We start from the raw sequence: 18818 nt of genomic DNA on the forward strand, positions 1-18818 counted from the left end.
CTCATTCTTTTGGATAAATACCAAGGAATGTGGTAGTTCATTATATGGTGGTTCCATTCCTAGTATTTTGTGGAATTTCCATACTGCTTTCCAAAGTGGCTGTACTAATTTTCAGTGCTATCAACATTTTGAGTGTACCAATTACCCCACATACTCACCAGCTTTTATTATTATTTGTATTCTTGATAATAGCCATTCTGACTGGAATGAGATAAAATCTCAATGTGGCTTTGATCAATTTTTCCTTGATTGGTAGGGATGTTGAACATTTTTTTTCATTCATTTGTTGGCCATTTGTATTCCTTCTTTTAAGAAATTTCTGTTTTGATCTTTTGCCCATATATTAATTGAGTTATTTATTTATTTGATGTTAAATGTTTTGAGTTCTTTATGGATTCTAGATATTAATCCCATCAGAGGAGTGGATGGCAAAGATTTTCTTCCATTTTGTAGGCTGTTTCTTCACATTTTCTTTGCTGTGTGGAACCTTTCTCATTTAGTGCCATCTCATTTATTTTTTTCTTAGTTTTATTTCTTGAGCTTTAGGGGTTAAGGGGGCCAGGTACCTGCACTAGTATGTTGTAGTGTTTGATCCTATGTTTTCTTCTAGCAGTTGTAAAGTTTCTGGTCTAATTCCTAGGTCTTTGTTACATAGAGTTGAGTTGACTTTTGTGCAGAGTGAAAGGTAGGGGTCTAGTTTCATTCTTTTACATACAGATAACGAGTTTTTCCATTTGTTAGAAAGGCTATGTTTTCTCCACCATGTTTTTGACACTTTTGTTGAATATTCAGTACCTTATGTATGTGGGTTTGTCTGTGTTTTCTCTTTTACTGTATTTGTCTTCAAGTCTGTTTTGATGCCAGTACCATGCTGTTTTTGTTACTATAACTCTGTAGTATAATTTGAAGTCAGGTATTGTGATGCCTCCAGCATTGCTGGCCTTGCACAGGATTGCTTTGGCTATTCTAAGACTTTTATTTTTCCAAATAAATTTAGATCTGCTTTTTCTAGTTATATGAAATACATCATTAGTATTTTGGTGGAGATTATATTGAGTCTACAATGCTTTTGGTAATATGATCATTGACAATAATAATTCTACACATCCAAGAACATGGGAGTTTTTTTTTAAATCTTCTAAGGTCTTCAAATTCTTTCTTCAGTGTTCTATAGTTTTCATTGTAGAGGTGTTTCACCTCCTTAGGTAGATTTATTCCCAAGTATCTTATTTTTTTTTTTTTGCAGTTCTTATGAATGGGATACTTTCCCAGATTTTTTTCTCAGCAGATTCATTATTGGAGTAGAAGAAGATAATTGATTTTGTATGGTAATCTTGTATTCTGCTACTTTGCTGAATTTGTTTATCAGCTCTAGAAATTCTTGTGAAGTTTTTTTAGTCTTCTAGATATAAGAACATGTCATCAGGAAACAGATATAATTTGCTTTCTTTTTTTCCTATTCCTTTTAATTGTCTTCTCTTGCCTTATAGCTCTGTCTAAAGTTCCAAGAACTGTATTGAATAGGAATGGTGGGAGTGGACAACCTTGTCTTGATCTGGATTTTAGTGAAATTTTTTTTTCAATTTTTCTCCATTCAGTATGATATTAGCTTTGGGTTTGCTGCATAGAGTCTTTATAATGTTGAGTAAGTTCCTTCTATCCCCACTTTTTCTAGCATTTTTAACATGAATGGGTACTGAATTTTGTGGGCATCTTGTAAAAGTCCCAAATCCTAATGCAGTCCAAATTAAGAAGACTTAATAAGAAATCTTCCCATCTTGGCATGGAGTATCATAAATAAATCTTGTCTGGTTTGACCTAACTTTTCATATTGCATTGATAAATGTTCCTTTATTATTCAGTATTGTAGACCTCAACACAATTGATTGTACTTCTTCTAATGTTGTAAGCATTAACTGGAATCATTCTTTCTATATTTGTTTTTGCTCTTCTTTGTCTCTATTTTCCCTCTTGAATTACCTTGCATGCTCCTACTTCAAATACCCCACCCCCATTTTTATTTTTTATGTTAGATTTTATTATTTTTTCTATCTTTTTTTCTTTTTCTTTGCCCACTTTTCTTTTATCCCCCTTTCAACTATATATAGTATAATAGTAATTTTACTTTTAATAGTTAGTTTTTCAATCTATTTAAGAACATTATTACAATTTTATACTTGGATTAGAGAAACTGTGGAGAACATTTTCAGTAAGTTTTATTTACCTAAGGTTTATTAGCATATGGCTTTGCTCAGAAGTGATTGAAGTTTAGGGTTTAGTATCTTAAAGTGATGTTGGATTATGGGCATAACAAAGAATAGACATTGAGTAGTAATATCAATACTTGGATATTTGCCCAGCCTGTAGCACTTGAGGGAAACAAGCTCACTAAATAGTTCCTTGCATAAAAGTAGAAGAGGGAATGATTCCAGCAAATGAGTAGAGGTACAAACAATAAGAAAAAGCAGGGGAACAAGCCACCTCAAATACCCCACAACACTTCAACAACTGATCCATCGGACACTACAGTGGAGGAAAGGTCAGATAAAGAATTTAGAAAGTTCTAGTTAAAATGTTCAGTGAACTAAAAGAAGATATAAGGGATGAACTAAGAAAATATAGGAAGCGAACGATCATTTCAATAGAGTGGTAAATTCTGAAAAAGATCCAAACAGAAATCCTTTACATGAAAGATTCAATAGATCAAATTTAAAAAGGCAGTTGAAAGCATCACCCATAAAGTATACCACATAGAAGAGATGCTTAGGCCTTGAATACAAAATGTATAATCCTGAAAATAAAGTTGTCAAAAAGGAAAAGATGTTAAGAGACCATGACCAGAAATATTTTAAAAACTGGAATAGCATTGAGACCAAATCTAAGAATCACTGGTGTAAAAGAAGGCATTGAAATGCAAACCAAAGAAATGCACAACCCTTTCAATGAAATAATATGAGAAAATTTACCAAACCTTAGGAATGAAATAGAAATCCAAATACAAGAGGCATTTAGAACTCCAAATAGACAAGATTAAAGATCCTTCTAAGATACATTATAATTGAAATGAATACAAGGATAGAATTTTGAAAACCACAAGAGAAAAATGGGAGGTCACATTTGCAGGTAAGCCAGTTAGACTTTCCACTATTTTTTTCAGCCTAGACCCTGAGGTTCTCCATTGGCTGTGTGTTTTATCCTCAGGAAATGTCCTTTTGTAGGCCCATATATCTGAATGAGAATTGAGCTGGCAACTATTAGACTTGCAGCTGTGGATCCTCCTAGAAGTGCTGTGGTACAGGGGCTGCTTGCTGTGTTGTTATGATGTTTTTGTCAATAGATGCTTATTAGTCAAGAGGCCAAAGTCAGGGTTCTTGGAGGATGCTTTGTCTGCTGTTTGTGTTGGGTCAGGGCTCAGGGCTGTTATGCTTACTGCTGTGAAATGCTGGGTGCTGACTTCCCTCTGCTGGGACTTGTCATAACCCTATCTAAGGATTCAGTGGTTGTCTGCAAATCTTGGGCCTGTGAGTGCAGGATCTCTGTGCATGATTTTTGGCACAGAAGCTTCCATCCTGGCTGCTGCAGATTACTAGGATTTTAGGTGTCAGTTGGTCCATCTTTGCCTGAACTTCCATGAGGCTGGGTTGGAGTTAGCACTTCTCAGGAGTGATTTGCTCTCAGGTAAGACTCCATCTTACTCCTCTTGTCTGTAGTGAAGGGGAGGGAGTTCCAGTAATCATCAGCCAACAGAGATCACTCTACAAACTCCTTCTAGATGGATTACTGAAACAACCTGTTTCAGAAGCATTCTGTATGATTTTATTATTTTGTGTAGGTGGGGGAAGAAACTATATTAACTTAATTTCTTCTAAGGAGGCCACCTTGCTGTGGACTCTACAGAATGGCTGCCTTGCCAGGCATAGCATTCTGCCCACAATTTGAATTGAACTCTTTCACTGTCTCTGTTGCACCAGTAGTTTTAACTTGGTTTGCTTTTCTTTCTGACTATTGTTAAGGAAGTAAGCTTATGGGATTTTTCTCTCCCTTTTTCTCTTGTTGTTCCTCCTCTCTCTAACCTCCCTCTGGTCAGGGGTCAGGGTTAAGGAATTCTTTTCCCATTTTCTGCTCCAGTATCCAAATTCCAAATTCCTACAAGTCTCAAGCTGTCCAATATTGAGTTTTACTCTTGTCACTCACCTGTCTGATCAGCTGTTGTTTCACTGCTTTATTTCTGAGCTGTAGATTTACAAGTTGCTGCCTAGATCCACCCTGCCATCTCCTGAGTCTGAGAATAGAATTCTTAACATTCTTTTTAAGTAGAATAAAATAAACTAGAATTACTATCATTCCCCCCACACTTTTTTAAATCTAGTACATTTGGCAAGTTCTTCCCAGTTGTGTAATCTCTAACTTTTACACACATTGGCAGTTTCAGCAGCATAAAATGTGCTCACTTAAAGTTTTAATGATTTCTCTCACTTAGTATGTCTTTTACAGAATTCCAAGAATATATTTTTAAATTTCAGATTTCCTCAAGTTGCTGGAATACAGTTTGGATTTGATCCAGATGCAGAACCAGGACACCGAATCATAAGAGATACTGTAAAAGTTCAAGGACAATACTTACAGAAAAAAAAAATTTACCTCCTTGCTATTAAAGAGTATATTGCAAATGTGAGATTAATTTCTTTTGAAAAGGTTTTAAATAAATTCATTATCTTATGTTACTATATATTAATTTTAATGTATATAAAAACATAATTTTCTTTCTGATTATTTCAGATCCTCTGTAATTTAAATAAATATTTTCCATTATATTTTTATAATTAGTTAAATTTATTATATGTAGGTATGATTTCATTGTTTTTATTATTAGATTTAAAAATACAGAGCATCTGAAATTCATGCTTATTCTCTAAATGATTGAAAGTGCCAGAATAAAAAATTCCATAAAGGATTGCTGAACTTTAAATTTAATGAAAAACACTTCTAACACATTTACATATTTTGTTTATGTCATATTTAGTCATGTAGAATAAACTTTGATGACTAATTTATAAGGACTTTGATTCAGTGGGTTCTTCTGTATCTGAGTCTGGAACAGTGAAGGTGATGACAGGAAGCTTGGTAGACGTGCAGATTCCACATTACTATTCATTTAATGAGTTTCAGATGGGTTCAGGAATCCAAGTCTAAGAAGATCTCCCAGTTGAGGGGAGGCTGTTTCCACAACTGTGTTTAGATATGTATGGTAGGTGACCTATTCTTTTAAGGCTGTTAAGCAACAGAGCTAAGGATAATTTCAGGGGGATCATGTCTAGATCCTAGGAGTGGGTCAGGAATTTAGAATATCAATTTACATAAAAGGAAATGTATGTCTTGGTATATGTGCATGATATTCACTTCAGTCCCAACAGTTAATTTAAAAGATATACATTCATTTATTAATATTTTAGACTAAAAATTAAAATGTTTTGATATTCCAGGGGAAGGATGGTTACAGTATGCTTAAAAGTTGTCCTCGAATGTTTGACACAGAAACTGCACAAGTACTTTCTACAGTAGTCATGAATCACTTTGAGTCAATAAAAATATTGCAGGGAAGGAAGAAGTGCCTTTCAGGTCATCGAATGAGTTTAATTACTACTACAAGCAAATCACCATCACTAACAGGTGATAATATAGTTTTCTTTTATTAGAAATGCTTCTTTTTTGAGCAATTTTTTATTACCTTCAGGGCATTGGAAAATAGTATTTGGCTTATTGTTTTTACTATATTTTGGGAAATAGGAATAAAATAAAGGCTGAGATTTATTTGCCAAGGTGTAAAAAGCTAGATCGAAGGAAAGTACAAATGGTTATAAGAAAGGCATAAAAAAAAATTCAAAGCTTAAAAGCACACATAAGTGAAAATTGTATATTTTTCAAATTCTACTCTTTCTCTAACTTAACTACTCCCCCCACAACTTCTAATTAGTGAGATTGGCATCCTGTAAAATATCTTGTTTATTTTTCCTATTTGATAAGCACTGTGCATTGGCATCTAGAGTTCATCTTATCGATTTGGTTTAGAACTTTTATTCTTTTAAAAATGTCAGTTAACAATAATTAAAGATAAGAGTGGGCTAAACTCATAATGGGTTTTTATAATTGGTTAATTGATAAAATAATTGTCTTCCTAAATATACCCATTTTCTGAAAGTTATATTCATAGTTTTGAAAGCAAATTACATATTTTTAATACAAGAAAATAAGGTTTTTAATGACCATACTTGGTAATAACCATACTTTGTGTCCATTTGGTTTCTTTGAAACATGAAATAAGAAGATAGAATTAAAAATATCACATTATAAAATATATAATCTAGTACATCTTTTCATTTAAATAAAGTATACACTGAACTGATAATCCTCTTTAGAATATATATAATAATATTTTGAAAGCTCTTCTTAAAAAATTTACATATTCATGGGGTATCTAGGATGTTTCCATACATGGTGTAATGTTCAAATCAAGGTAAATATATGTATCTCTTCAAATATTTATCATTTTTCTTTATAATCTTTAAAATAAAAATGAATTAACATCCTTTTGATTATATATACATTTAGTAAATGATGAAATTTTATTCTTGGTTGTACAGTTGATTGTGAAGAATGACTATTCAGAGAAATTCTGATTAAAATTTTTTCATTAGTTATATATAATTTTTAAGTATTTATTTTTGTAGTCATGATGAATTTAACTGGTTTTACTGTACTTATAGCCTTTGAGGAAGAGTCAAATAAACCATCATCAATAATTGCAGTACCTGGCATTGAAGGACGAATTTGCCACATTTCTCAGGATATGAAAGAACATTTGCACCAACTTAGAACTGAAAGAAAAAAAGGCTTAAGAACTTTTCCCACCATTAGTGATAATACGTCTGAGAATTCTGATTCTGATTGAAATATAATATGGGTATTGTGTTTTATTAGTCAGTGCCAAAGTGAATCTGACCAATTAACACAATTTTAGCATTGTTAAACATAGTAATGTAAATGATTCTTTTGTACTGTTCTAGAATTGATGTTAATTCAAAGAATATTTCTGTAAATGTTCTTCTTATTTGATTCTTATCAAGTTATATAACTTTTGACTTTTCTGTGGTTATGCAGGAAACAATATTTGTACACATATATGTACACAATATATGTACACTTGTGAATAAGTTTGTGATTTAAGTCTATTACTTAATGTTTCCAGATTAAATTACTTCACTGTTCACCTTTTTTACAGTATTTATTTATATATTATCTTTTTTCTCTCTTAATTTTGCTTTGCTTATCTTTTCTATCTAAAATAATATACTTTTCCTTCCATTTTTAGTTTAAGACTATTTTATTTTGCCATTATGACTCATTTGATCCAGAATTTAAAAAAATAAGGTAAATTTATCTAACACTGATCATTACTATTCTTTGTAACTTTAATGATGTTGTAAAGTATGGAAGCAATGGGATAATAAATATTTTTAGAAGTCCTGAGTTTTTCATCTTAAATAGACAGCATACTTTTTAAAATGCAGTTTGCTTACATTATAATTTCAATTAAAGAAATCTTTCTTACCAGAAAACAATGAGAAGGAAGGATGTAGTACTTACCAGTAAGCCATAATGAAAAATTTTGCTTCATAATTATTTAAAATCAGATTGGACAAAATTCAAAATGGGTAATTAATTAATTGATTAATAAAATTATGGTCCTTTCTAAATATACCTCATCTATGATAGTTTTAAGTTTATAATTTTTAAAAAATATATTTAGTTGTCAGTGTACCTTTATTTTATTTATATGTGTTGCTGAGAATCGAACCCAGTGTCTCACACATACTAAGCAAGCACTCTACCATTGAGCTACAACTGTAGCCCTAAGTTTATAATTTTTAAAGTAAGTTTTCCTTCCTTTTTTCAGTTAAGAGCTGTGCATATTGTAATTATGGAAAAGGGACATTTTCTATTTTAGGGAGGCTATGTGTATCTTTTTCTAGTTTGTAGAAGGAAAAAGACATTCTGAATTGTGTCTGTATTGTAAGTTGTGAATAATAGTAACCATACATTAGCATAGTTAATGTAAATAGGAGTTTATCTGGTAGAAGGAACTCTGGTGGTGCAGTTTTCATTTAATTCCCTTTTATTTTTAGCTCATTATTAATCATATGCATAAATGAATATTTTGACATACATACATACTGATGATTATCTCTGATGAATACCTGATAATAGAAAGTAGACAGGAGTAGAAACATTGCTTCCAACAGTAATTTTAGATTTCATTTTATGTGATACCCAGATTTCTGGACTTCTTATTTTTAAATTATAATCATGAGAAAATCACAAGGACTTTGTTCTGAAGTTCTTAGGATATGTGGCCATCATTTAAGTTGGGTTTAGTCATGGTCAAAACTTGAATTGAGGGCTGTGAATGTGGCTCAGTGGTTGAGTGCTTGCCTACTTGCCTAGCATTCATAAGGTTCTGGGTTCAAAAAACAAAAAGAACAGTAAAACATTTGAGCATCATTTATAAAATGGACATTCATTCAATGAATATTTATTGTACACATACTGTTCATTGAATGCATGAGGGGACTTTGTATGTATGTTATTGTTTAGTGTTTGCAGATATATTTTATATGAAAGTTTCTGAGAAGATAGAAACGTAATCAAATTGAAATAAGAACATTGGTAAGAATAAAAATATAGTATGTCTTTAAAATGGGCGATTACTTGACTATATTATAACATATTACATATTACATATTAAATAATTTTGCTTGGGAAAGATGACAAGCATAAAGTGGCTCTTCAGATTGTGCTAATCGAAGTAGGAATTTAAAGATATTTTCTAAGGAAACTAGCAACTATGGTGCTTTAAAATTCAATTTAAATTCATATTCAGAGAAAGCCGAGAAAGAATTTATAACTTTCTTTGAAAACCCTTTACAGTGTAATTATGCAGTATAAAATATGTTTGATAGTTTAAAGCACCTAAGAGAATATTTTATGCAAGCTTCTGAAGCCATTTGTAAATTTTTAATCCTTAAAGCAGAACTCTACTAGCTGAGGCTTCTTAAATAGGTTTCCTCTAATTATCCTGAATTGATAAGATTTATGATAGTTTGTACTTTTCATAGCCTTAACAAATTATTACTCTACTTTCTGAAGTTTCCCATGTTTCACTTTTTTCTTCCAGTACTTTTTTTAACTTTGTTTTTCATTTTATTTCAGGAAGTTATTCTATATGCTGATATAAAATTGAAAAGTTTCAAAAAAGTATACAGAGAAAAAGGTTCATTTCTATCCTTACATCCTCACTAATATTTCATTTACTTCTGAAATATTTTTTTTGTGTGTATATGTATAAAATAACAGTGTTTTTTCTTCTGTTGTTCTTTTTAGGTATACATGACAGTGTGTTTTGACACATTATACATACCTGGAGTATAACTTATTCTATTTAGGATCCCACTTTTGTAGTTGTACATGATGTGGAGTTTTCTGTGGAGTATTCACATATGAACATACGAAAGTTATGTGTGATTAATTTTACTGTCTTTTCTATCCCATTTCCCCTCCCTTTCCTTCATTCCCCTTTGTGTAATCCAATGAACTTCTGCTCCTCTCCCCTGCATTGTGTGTTAGTTTACATCTATCAGAGAAAATATTTGGCCTTTGTTTTTTGGGGATTGGATTATTTCACTTAGCATGATAGTCTCCAGATTCATCCATTTACTGGCAAATGCTATAATTTCATTCTTCTTTATGCATAAGTAATATTCCATTGTGTATGTGTCTTTATCCATGCATCTGTTAAAGGGCACCTAGGTTGGTACCATAGCTTAGCTATTGTGACTTGAGCTGCTATCATTGATGGCCACATCTCTGTAGTACACTGATTTTAGCTCCTTTGGATATATAGTAAGGAGTGGTATAACGGGTCTAATAATGGTCCCATTCCTAGTTTTCTGTGGAATCTCCATACTGTTTTCCATAGACGACATCAGTTTGCAGTCTCACCAGCAATGTTGAGTGAACCTTTTTCCCCACATCCTCACCAATGTTTATTGTTACTTATATTCTTGATAATTCCCATTCTGACTGGAGTGAAGTGGAATCTTAGTGTAGTTTTAATTTGCAGTTCAAGGAACTAAACAGGCACTTTACTGTGAAGTATGTGTTTACAAAGAAATACAAATGGTCAAATATATGAAAAAATATTCAACATCTATAGCAACTAGAGAAATGTAATTAAAAATAACAGCTCTTTCAATGAGTTCTTAACTCATTGTCAAGTTTAATTTTTATTTTACTGACTCATCTGTTGGGGTTAGGTTTCCTATTGGGAGCAGGGATGTGTTAATGAAAACTTCTATTTTTTGATTATTATTCTATTATTATACTGCCAATTTTATATAGAAATGAAAAGATTTCTGTGTTAATCCAGTCATGCAAAATGTACTGAAAAGATTTAATGTCCAAAAATGTACAATTGGGCAGAAATAGGGGTGGTAGAGAGCATTAGTCCTCAAATTTTAGTACATATTAACATGGGGAATTTTTAAGAAATCCTATACCAATTAAGTCAGAATATTTGGGAGTAGAACTAAATATTGTAGAACCAAATAATAGTAGTTATTAAGAACTACTATTTAAGAACTACTCAAGTGATTCTATTATGCAGCCCAATTTGAGAAACAGTGATAGATCTGTGGTTCGCAAACTTTGGCCTCTGAGTCAGATCCAGCCAGTGACTTTTTTTTTTTTAAGTATAAAAGAGAGTTTTTAAATGTAAAAAGGTGGATTTAATATGTGACAAATAGATCTGAGAGGAGGTTGTGTTCCTGGCTATTCCATAACGTGAAACCAAGAAAGCAGACAGGCAGCTTCTCTGCAAGGTGGGTGAACAACAACAACAACAAAAAGGGGGGGGGGCTTTACTGGAAATAAAAACTGGACATTCAAAGCAGACCAGGGATACAGGAGGTTGGATACAATAAAATAAGGAAAAAAAATCCCCAGTGGCACAGCTGCTCCATAGCTGGGCCAGAAGCTCTAGCTGGAGTGGTCCCTCGTGAGCATAGTAGAGGGATAAGAGAATTAAAGGAACCTGCATTTTGGGGAGCCCTTAGGCATATCTGAGTATGGAGCATTTAGGGGATAAGGACATTGCCCAACAAACCTGAAGACGCAGTTGCCAATTTTATGTCTAGATGACCTACTATTGATGAGAGAATTGTGTTGAAATCACCCAGTATTATCATACTGGAGTATATTAAGTTTTAATTCAAGTAGTGTTATGTTTTTTGTAATTAGGTACACTAATGTTTAGGGCATAGATATTTATTGTTATATTGTCTTGTTGGATTGTTCCCTCTACCAGTATGAAGTAACCTTCTTTGTCTCTTCTGGTTAATTTTGACTTAAAGTCTGCTTTGTTGGATATGAGAGTAGTTACTGTTTTCAGGCTCCATCTCCATCCTTTCACTTTCAGCCTATTGTTTTCTTGTGAGGTGAGTCTCTTGAGAACAACAGAGTCAGGGTCTTATTTTTTAATCCATTCTGCCAGCCTATGTCTTTTAACTTGAGAGTTGAGACCATTTACATTCAGTGTTGTTATACAGAAATGTTTATTAATTTCTGCCATTACAAATTATTTCAAATGTTTAATTTGATCTGCTTATCATTGATTCAAATGAGATTTGTCCATTTAAGGAAACTTCCAGATTTGTTCTGATTTTTTCTGTGTGTAGTATTTCCTTCACTATTTTGTGTAAGTGCCAGTTTAATTGTCATGAATTTTTTTAGTTTCTGCTTATCTTGGAAGGTTTTTATTTTTTTTAATTTGGAAAGATAGCTTTGCTGGATATGGCAGTCCTGGTTGACATTTTCTTTTGGGGCTTGAAACAAACACATCATTCCAATCCCTCCTGGATTTTAGAGTTTGTGCTAAGAAATGAGATGTAGAGGCAATCAGGATTGCCTCTAAATGTGACTTGACCTGATGTTTTTCTCTTAAGGCTTTTAAAAATTCTATCCATGTTCTCTGTTAGGCATTTTAATTATAATGTGTTGTGGAGGGGGTTCTTTTTTGATCTTGTCTATTTGGAGTTCTGAATACATCCTGTATCTGGTTGTCTATATTATTCTTAAGGTTTGGAAAATTTTCTGTTATTTTCCTGAAGAGGTTATCTATGCCATTAGCTTGCATCTCACAACTGTCTAATTCCAATGATTATTCAATTTATCTCTTAATCTTGTCCCAGACTTCTCATATATTTCTGTCATGGTTACTTATTTTCTTTTCTGTAATACTCTCTGAATGTTCAAAGCTGGTCACTTTGTCTTCCAGCTCTGAGATTCTGTCTTCAGTATGATTTACTCTATTTGAAAGACTTTCAACTGAACATTTTATTTGACTTATTGTGCTTTTCATTTCCAGGACTTCTGTTTGGTTCTTATTGAATTTCTCATTCATATCCTGTACTGCCTTCCTTGATTCATTCAGGAGTTTTTCTCTGTTCTCTTGGAATTCATTGGTCGCCTTTATAATCATTCTTTTGAATTCTCTATCTTACCTCTTTTATTCTTTACATTAAAGTATTGCTGTAGTTTATGCCTGGTTAATTTGCGTGTGAAGGAAGTTGTACTGTCACTAGGCTAGGTGTAATTCAGCTGCAGTCTCCACCTTGTGAACTTGTAGTGTACCACTACATTCAGAGCACCTCACAGAAAATGGGGAAACAATAGCAATAGAAACAAACAATGTACAACATTAAAATAAATACCCTATGCTTGTAACAATATCTACAACACTAATTACTAGAAAAACAGAAATAATGTGGTCAGCAATTGCTAACAGCAAAAATAATAAATAGCTGTCAACTAGCTCTGGGTATTGAACAGCAGTTGTCAACTGTCATCCTTAGTACTAATAACTGAAAGAACATGAATGGGGACGGCAGAAGTTGTATAAACCAAATAATTCTAAAATATGGTAAAATACATTTAATTAAGAAAATGTGATAGAAAGGCAGAAAAACGTTTAGAATGTTCAGAATGTAAACATAGAGAAAGCAGAAGAGATGTAGCAAGTGATGGCTCTAAAGGAGGAAAAGATAAATGAGAAAAATTAATTAATGGGAGAGACGAGAGAAGTTGGCTGTTGGAGGAAGAAGAAAGAAGAGAAAGAGAAAGAAGAGAAACTATCAAAAAAAAAAAAAAGAAGAAAGGAAAAAACCTACCCCTCAAAAGACAAGGAAAATTAACAATTATAAAAAATGCAGAAATGAGGAGAAAACCACGTATATGTATATGTACCATGAGCTAATTAGTATGGGGGGGAGGAGGAAGAGGAGGAGGAGGAGGAGGAGAAGGAGGAGGAGGAGGAGGAGGAGGAGGTCAAAGCTGTTAATGAGGATGAATGGTGATTGCCTATGCCAACTGAGGGGGGCGGGTATGAGAAGAGGAGGAGCATGAGTGCACACACAAAGTTTGGGGTTTAAATTCTTCCTCTTTTTGTGTTGCTCACTGAGCTGCCAGATAGAGTGGTCTAAAAGTGAAGCTGGCTGAAATAGTTTTCAACTTCCCTTCTCATTAGTATACAGTAGCATGGAATGGGAAGTACTTTGGAATTCTGTCTGGGAAGATCAGATTGATGCACTTCTAAGTTGGGGTTAATGCACAGTTCTATGTGGGGAGTTCCTGGGGATGGAACTTAACTCCAGTCAGGCCTTACAGCCTTTTTTGGGTGGTATCTGTTCTGGAGAGATTATATAAACAAACTCCTAGGCCAGGTAAATGGTGATCTGTGCTGTGAGCCTAGTTCTTAAGAAAGTCCTGAGAATTATACTTGTGAGACAGAGAAACCAACCCACCAGAGGTCTCATACATCCCACTGCCTATGAATAGGGCCTTCTCAGACTTAATGCCTAAGAACAATCATGCCTGTCCATTGAGTTTTCTCACCCTCTTAGCTGGTCAAATGAGCTGCCAAACTAAAAGGGAAAGTGAGTTGTACTCCTCTCCATATCTTTTGATCTTCTCTATGCCTGATTCACTTGGGTTCTATAAGGTACACCCTAGGCCACACGGTAGGCTCTTGCCAGGACAATATGACAATATTTGCTATACTCTCTCAGGCTTCCCAAGCTGCAACATGGCCTTCTCAAGATGACTCCCTGCTTGTCACTTATAAAACACCAGTTCACTGTGCCATCTCTGGATTAGCTAAATTTAAGCTGCTTTTATGTTCTGTAGGTTTTTCCAATGTTGTGTTTCTATTATTGCTTCCTGTCTGAGGTGAGCCAGCTCACCACTGCCATAACCAACTTTGCTCTAATATACTCTTTCTTGTTCTTTGTTCAATGCACCAAATTTAAGTCTATGAGAGACTCTAACTATTCAATATTAAACTTCAGTGAATTCCCTTTCACCCACCTTCCTGAGAACTAGTACTCCTGTTGCTTGACTCCAGCCATGGAACAACTAGAAATGTGGTTTTCTTCTAATCTGCCATCTTGAATATCCTTGAAACTTTCTAAATTATTTATCTGACATTTCCTCCACTGTGGTGTGAATGGGATCAGTTGTTGAAGTGCTGTGGGCTGTTTGGAGTGGTTTATTTCCTTGCTTTTTCATGTTGTTTGAATGTCAACTCATCTTCTGGAAACCATTAAACTAGATACCTATATACAGTGGAGACAATGGAATCCTGGGAGTTAAGGGGTCAAATGGTGGCACTTAATTTAAAGATAAAGTGGGCATTTTATCATAATGGAAAAGTACAGTAAAAATAGTAATCAGAATAGTTTGACTTGTAGAAATTATGGCATTTATGAGTAAGATATCCCCAGAGTACAAACAAAAAGGTAATCAGTTTATTCTTACTTGATGGGGTTCTAGGTTTAGATCTAGGTTTATTCAGACATTTTAAATGTTAGTTTTGATAACAGAGAGGAAAATGATATACATTTATGAGTGCCTGCTTTTACTAATATTTTTCTCCATTTTTGGAAATGAAGAAACAGAAAGTCACAGGGGTTAAATAACCTGCCCAGAGTCATTCTATAAATGTTTACTAGTCTTTGCAAAAAACCTTTTCTTAAAGAACTTTTTTATTTGCTCCCTAATTTTTTGAACTGAATTTGAGCCTAAGAGAATCCTGTCAATGTCTGTTTTATTATGCATTTATGCATAGTTGTACAAGTGAGGAAAACAAGGAAATAAATGTTAAGCAAATTTTACTCATATAACCCAGGGTGATAATGAGGTCTCTTTTGATTTTTGCAATTATAATCAATAATAAGAATTAAAGGTGAGGAGAAATGTCATAGAAATTTTTATTTTCTATCTCTAGATATGGTTTTGTTAGATGTTTCATCCCAGGTTTATTGTATTTGAATAGAGTCTGCATAGAGATTTGAAGGCCAACAAGTAATCAAGAAAAATAGGAAAAAGAAATATTTTTTACTAAAAAAACAGGAAGAAGTTTGAATTATGGGTTTTAAATAAACTCTTTATGACATATAAGCCAGGATTTGCCTAGGAAATCACTGCAATTTATTTTAAAGTTCTTAAAATGTTGTTCATATTTGTTTTAATTTTTTAATCCTGATTTTATATATTAGAAGGGCTGATATTTTCCCTTATATTTGAGTAATAAATTAGTGCTTTTAAATATCCATTTGTAAAGATAAATTATCTGTTTCTAAATTTTATTCAATTGTCTGCTTTCTAGATTTGATGTCTAATGTACACTATTTTCTTCCACGGATGTTTTAAACACAATCAGAATAGTATTAGAATAAAAGTTAGAATAAAAATCTGTTCCACTCATCCATATTTCCATATTTCTTTGAACATCACATACCATCAGTCAAGTGCTTACATTTAAATGCAGTCAATATTAATTAGGCCAAATTTTGACTTCTCTTAAACTTAACTGGTGAAGTCATATGTGTCTCATTTTATTTTGAATGGTGGTAGTATTGAAATGCCATGAGAGATTCACATATTTTGCATAAAATTAACTTATTTAACTATTAGATATATGATGCCACACCATAGGAATTTTGGATTAGTAATTCATAATCAAAACTTTTGTCCTAGATTTCTCCAAAACCACGTGAATAAATGAATAAATTTGAGTGCCTTTTTGCTTTGCTTTTTTAATTTTTGAAATTGGGATATCTGCCCAAATCCTTCCCACACTGGAATAATTCAGATATCTTTTTCTTATAATAAGGAAAAATGAATTATAAATATTAATACAAATAAAAGTAAATGTCAAGTTTTTCTAAAAATACATAAGTCTATTTCCAACAATTCTTTGTTCCAGACATTAAATCAATTACAATAAAAAATTTTAAAGTCACTCTTTATTGCACATTTACAATATATTTGACAATTTCCTAAATAAATCACTAAATTAATTACATTTTGGACATGCATTGCTCTTCTAAAAGTCAGTAATATTTTTTGTTTCTTCAAGTGATTCAACCTGAAATTGGAAGTGTTAATATGGCTTTCCAACTATCTATTGGTGGGGGAAGTCTCATTATTTGCTTGTATTTACTAATCTGTTGCTTATAATAATTAAAAATGTCATATTGAAGCTATTATTAGGTCTGTACAAAGTATAGTCAGGTTGCTTTTTTTTTTTTTGGTAATAGAACGGGGCACAAGTACAGATAATTGGGAACCAAACTGGAATATATACCCTGTTAGATTAGTTTCCAGAGAATATGGTTTATCTTTGATGCATATCATTTACCTAAGAATAAATCATTGATTAAATATCTTATCAATAAAGATACTATCTACCCAGATTACCATTTCATTTTGCATTTTTACTATTTTTAAGTTGAGGGAAAAATCAGTCTTTACAATCAAAATAACATAAGTGACACTGTAAAATTAGACTTCCAAATCCTAAACCCATGAACTATGAAATTAACAGTGCATTGTTCCTTTGTGCTGGATAGAAGTTTGCTACATGAAAAACATTAATAAATAAATCCATTATTTTCAAGCCTTCTATAAACACCAACAATTTATATAATGCAACATTATAAAAACTTCAAAGCACATTTTAAAAATGTTTAAGCATTTATTGTTTACAACATTTATGATTGTTCCACTGAAGTAAGGTATGACAATTCCTAAAACGGAAAGAAAAAATAGCAAAGAAAGCAGAAAACAATGAATCCAATGACCCAGTTCACTGAATAAATATAGATGATCACCATATCCATATCAAACCACCATCCACGGCTGTCATCCTCAAAGTGCAGGTAATCCATCCTGTGTGCACCATGTGGGAACTGCCTTCTTGTAACTGGAGCTGCCCGTCTGTGGAAACCTAGATTATGAACAAAGTATTTTAAACCTCATTTAATTCAGATAAGTGCTCAGAAAGGAAGCTGCATTATGAACACAGTACCATGAGCAAAGCATATTTTGATTCATGAGTAGTAGGTTATGTTCCCAGTGTTTTTTTTTAATTACAAGCAATTATCCAAAGTCTCTTCCAGATCAGCGTGTTAAGGGAAGGAACAGCAGACTAATTGAGTTCTGTTATTTACTTGGGTCAAGTTATTCATGTTTTTAGGTCTCAGATTTATCATCTATACCATCTGAGCATGTCAAAATTTGTGTATCAAATTAACTATTTTAACATGAGAACATTTAGAATTTCAGGTATTACAACTGCTATAACTAACTTCCAGTCATCAGCTTAACCTGTGTTCTTATACTTTGAGAACATCAGTCTGGTTATTTGAGCAAATATGAGAAAAATGTCTTTTGTTTTAGGAATGAATAAATACATGTTGTATGGAACTCCAAGGAAATTTAGCTTTAATTTTCATATTAGGGTCCCTGTAGGAGATTGGTTTGTACATAAAATGCAAATATCGAAGTATAGTCCCTTCTTAAATTTCTGAGAAATGTTATATCTTGTGAAATGTTGGGCTTTTTTCCTCTGTGTAGTTAGATGTTAATTATCTAGAGCTCAAGTATAAACTTCCTCAATGGTAAGCTGTTTTTGTTAGTTGATCAACATAAAATATCTAAGGCATTTAAAAAAACAAATTCGATTTTCTAGGGACTAATAACCTGATTATTTTTATTTTTTAGAATGTATTCTTTTTTATTTTTAGTTTTACATGATAATAGAATGTATTTTGGAAGAATATACATACATTAAAAATTCCTTATTCTATTTAGGATCTCACTCTTGTGTGATAAACTCATTATTAACCTTTTGTTATGGTTTGGATGTGAGGTGTCCTCCAGAAGCTCACATGTGAGACAATGCAAGAAGGTTCAGAGGAGAAATGATAGGCCTGTGAGAGTCTTAACCCAATCACTGAATTAATCTCCTGATTGGGATTAATTAAATGGTAACTGAGTGGTAGGGTATGGTTGGAGAAGGTGGAATTGGGGTGTGGCTTGAGGTACATATTTGTATCTGACACGTGGAGTCTCTGCTTCCTGATCATCATGTGAGCTCTGAAACCATGAGCTCCCAAACAAACTTTTCTTCCTCCACATTTTTCTGGTTGGACCTTTACATCACAGCAGTGAAAAAGCTGTGATGTAAACCCCTTTTTCTTATCTATTGTCCACTTTTAAGAATTTCTGAGTTTATTTGTATAAGAATGAGACTGCACAATAAACAGCAGAAAAAAAAATAATTCTGGCATATCCTAATGAATCTGGTGGTAAAGGTTCTATGAGGGTTTAGCTGGAAGGAAATTCTGTTTCTTCCATTTTAATAA

The 18818-nt window shown here is 32.8% G+C and overlaps 2 protein-coding genes across 2 annotated transcripts in view; one reads left to right on the top strand and one right to left on the bottom strand.

Moving 5' to 3' along the window:
* The window catches only part of LOC114105237 (snake venom 5'-nucleotidase-like), a 59975-nt gene extending 53026 nt beyond the window's left edge, over positions 1-6949 (top strand). Inside the window, exons 6-8 of the mRNA XM_027951622.2 lie at positions 4524-4671; positions 5484-5670; positions 6765-6949. Of these exons, the coding sequence (XP_027807423.2) occupies positions 4524-4671; positions 5484-5670; positions 6765-6949 (520 nt within the window). The remainder of the gene's footprint in view (positions 1-4523; positions 4672-5483; positions 5671-6764) is intronic.
* A 10231-nt stretch (positions 6950-17180) lies between these two features.
* The window catches only part of Rnf180 (ring finger protein 180), a 220515-nt gene continuing 218877 nt past the window's right edge, over positions 17181-18818 (bottom strand). The window contains exon 8 of the mRNA XM_027951641.2: positions 17181-17398. Within this exon, the coding sequence (XP_027807442.2) occupies positions 17199-17398 (200 nt within the window). The 3' untranslated portion in view covers positions 17181-17198. The remainder of the gene's footprint in view (positions 17399-18818) is intronic.

The sequence above is a fragment of the Marmota flaviventris genome, chromosome 5, assembly GCF_047511675.1.
Source record: "Marmota flaviventris isolate mMarFla1 chromosome 5, mMarFla1.hap1, whole genome shotgun sequence".
NCBI lineage: Eukaryota > Metazoa > Chordata > Mammalia > Rodentia > Sciuridae > Marmota > Marmota flaviventris.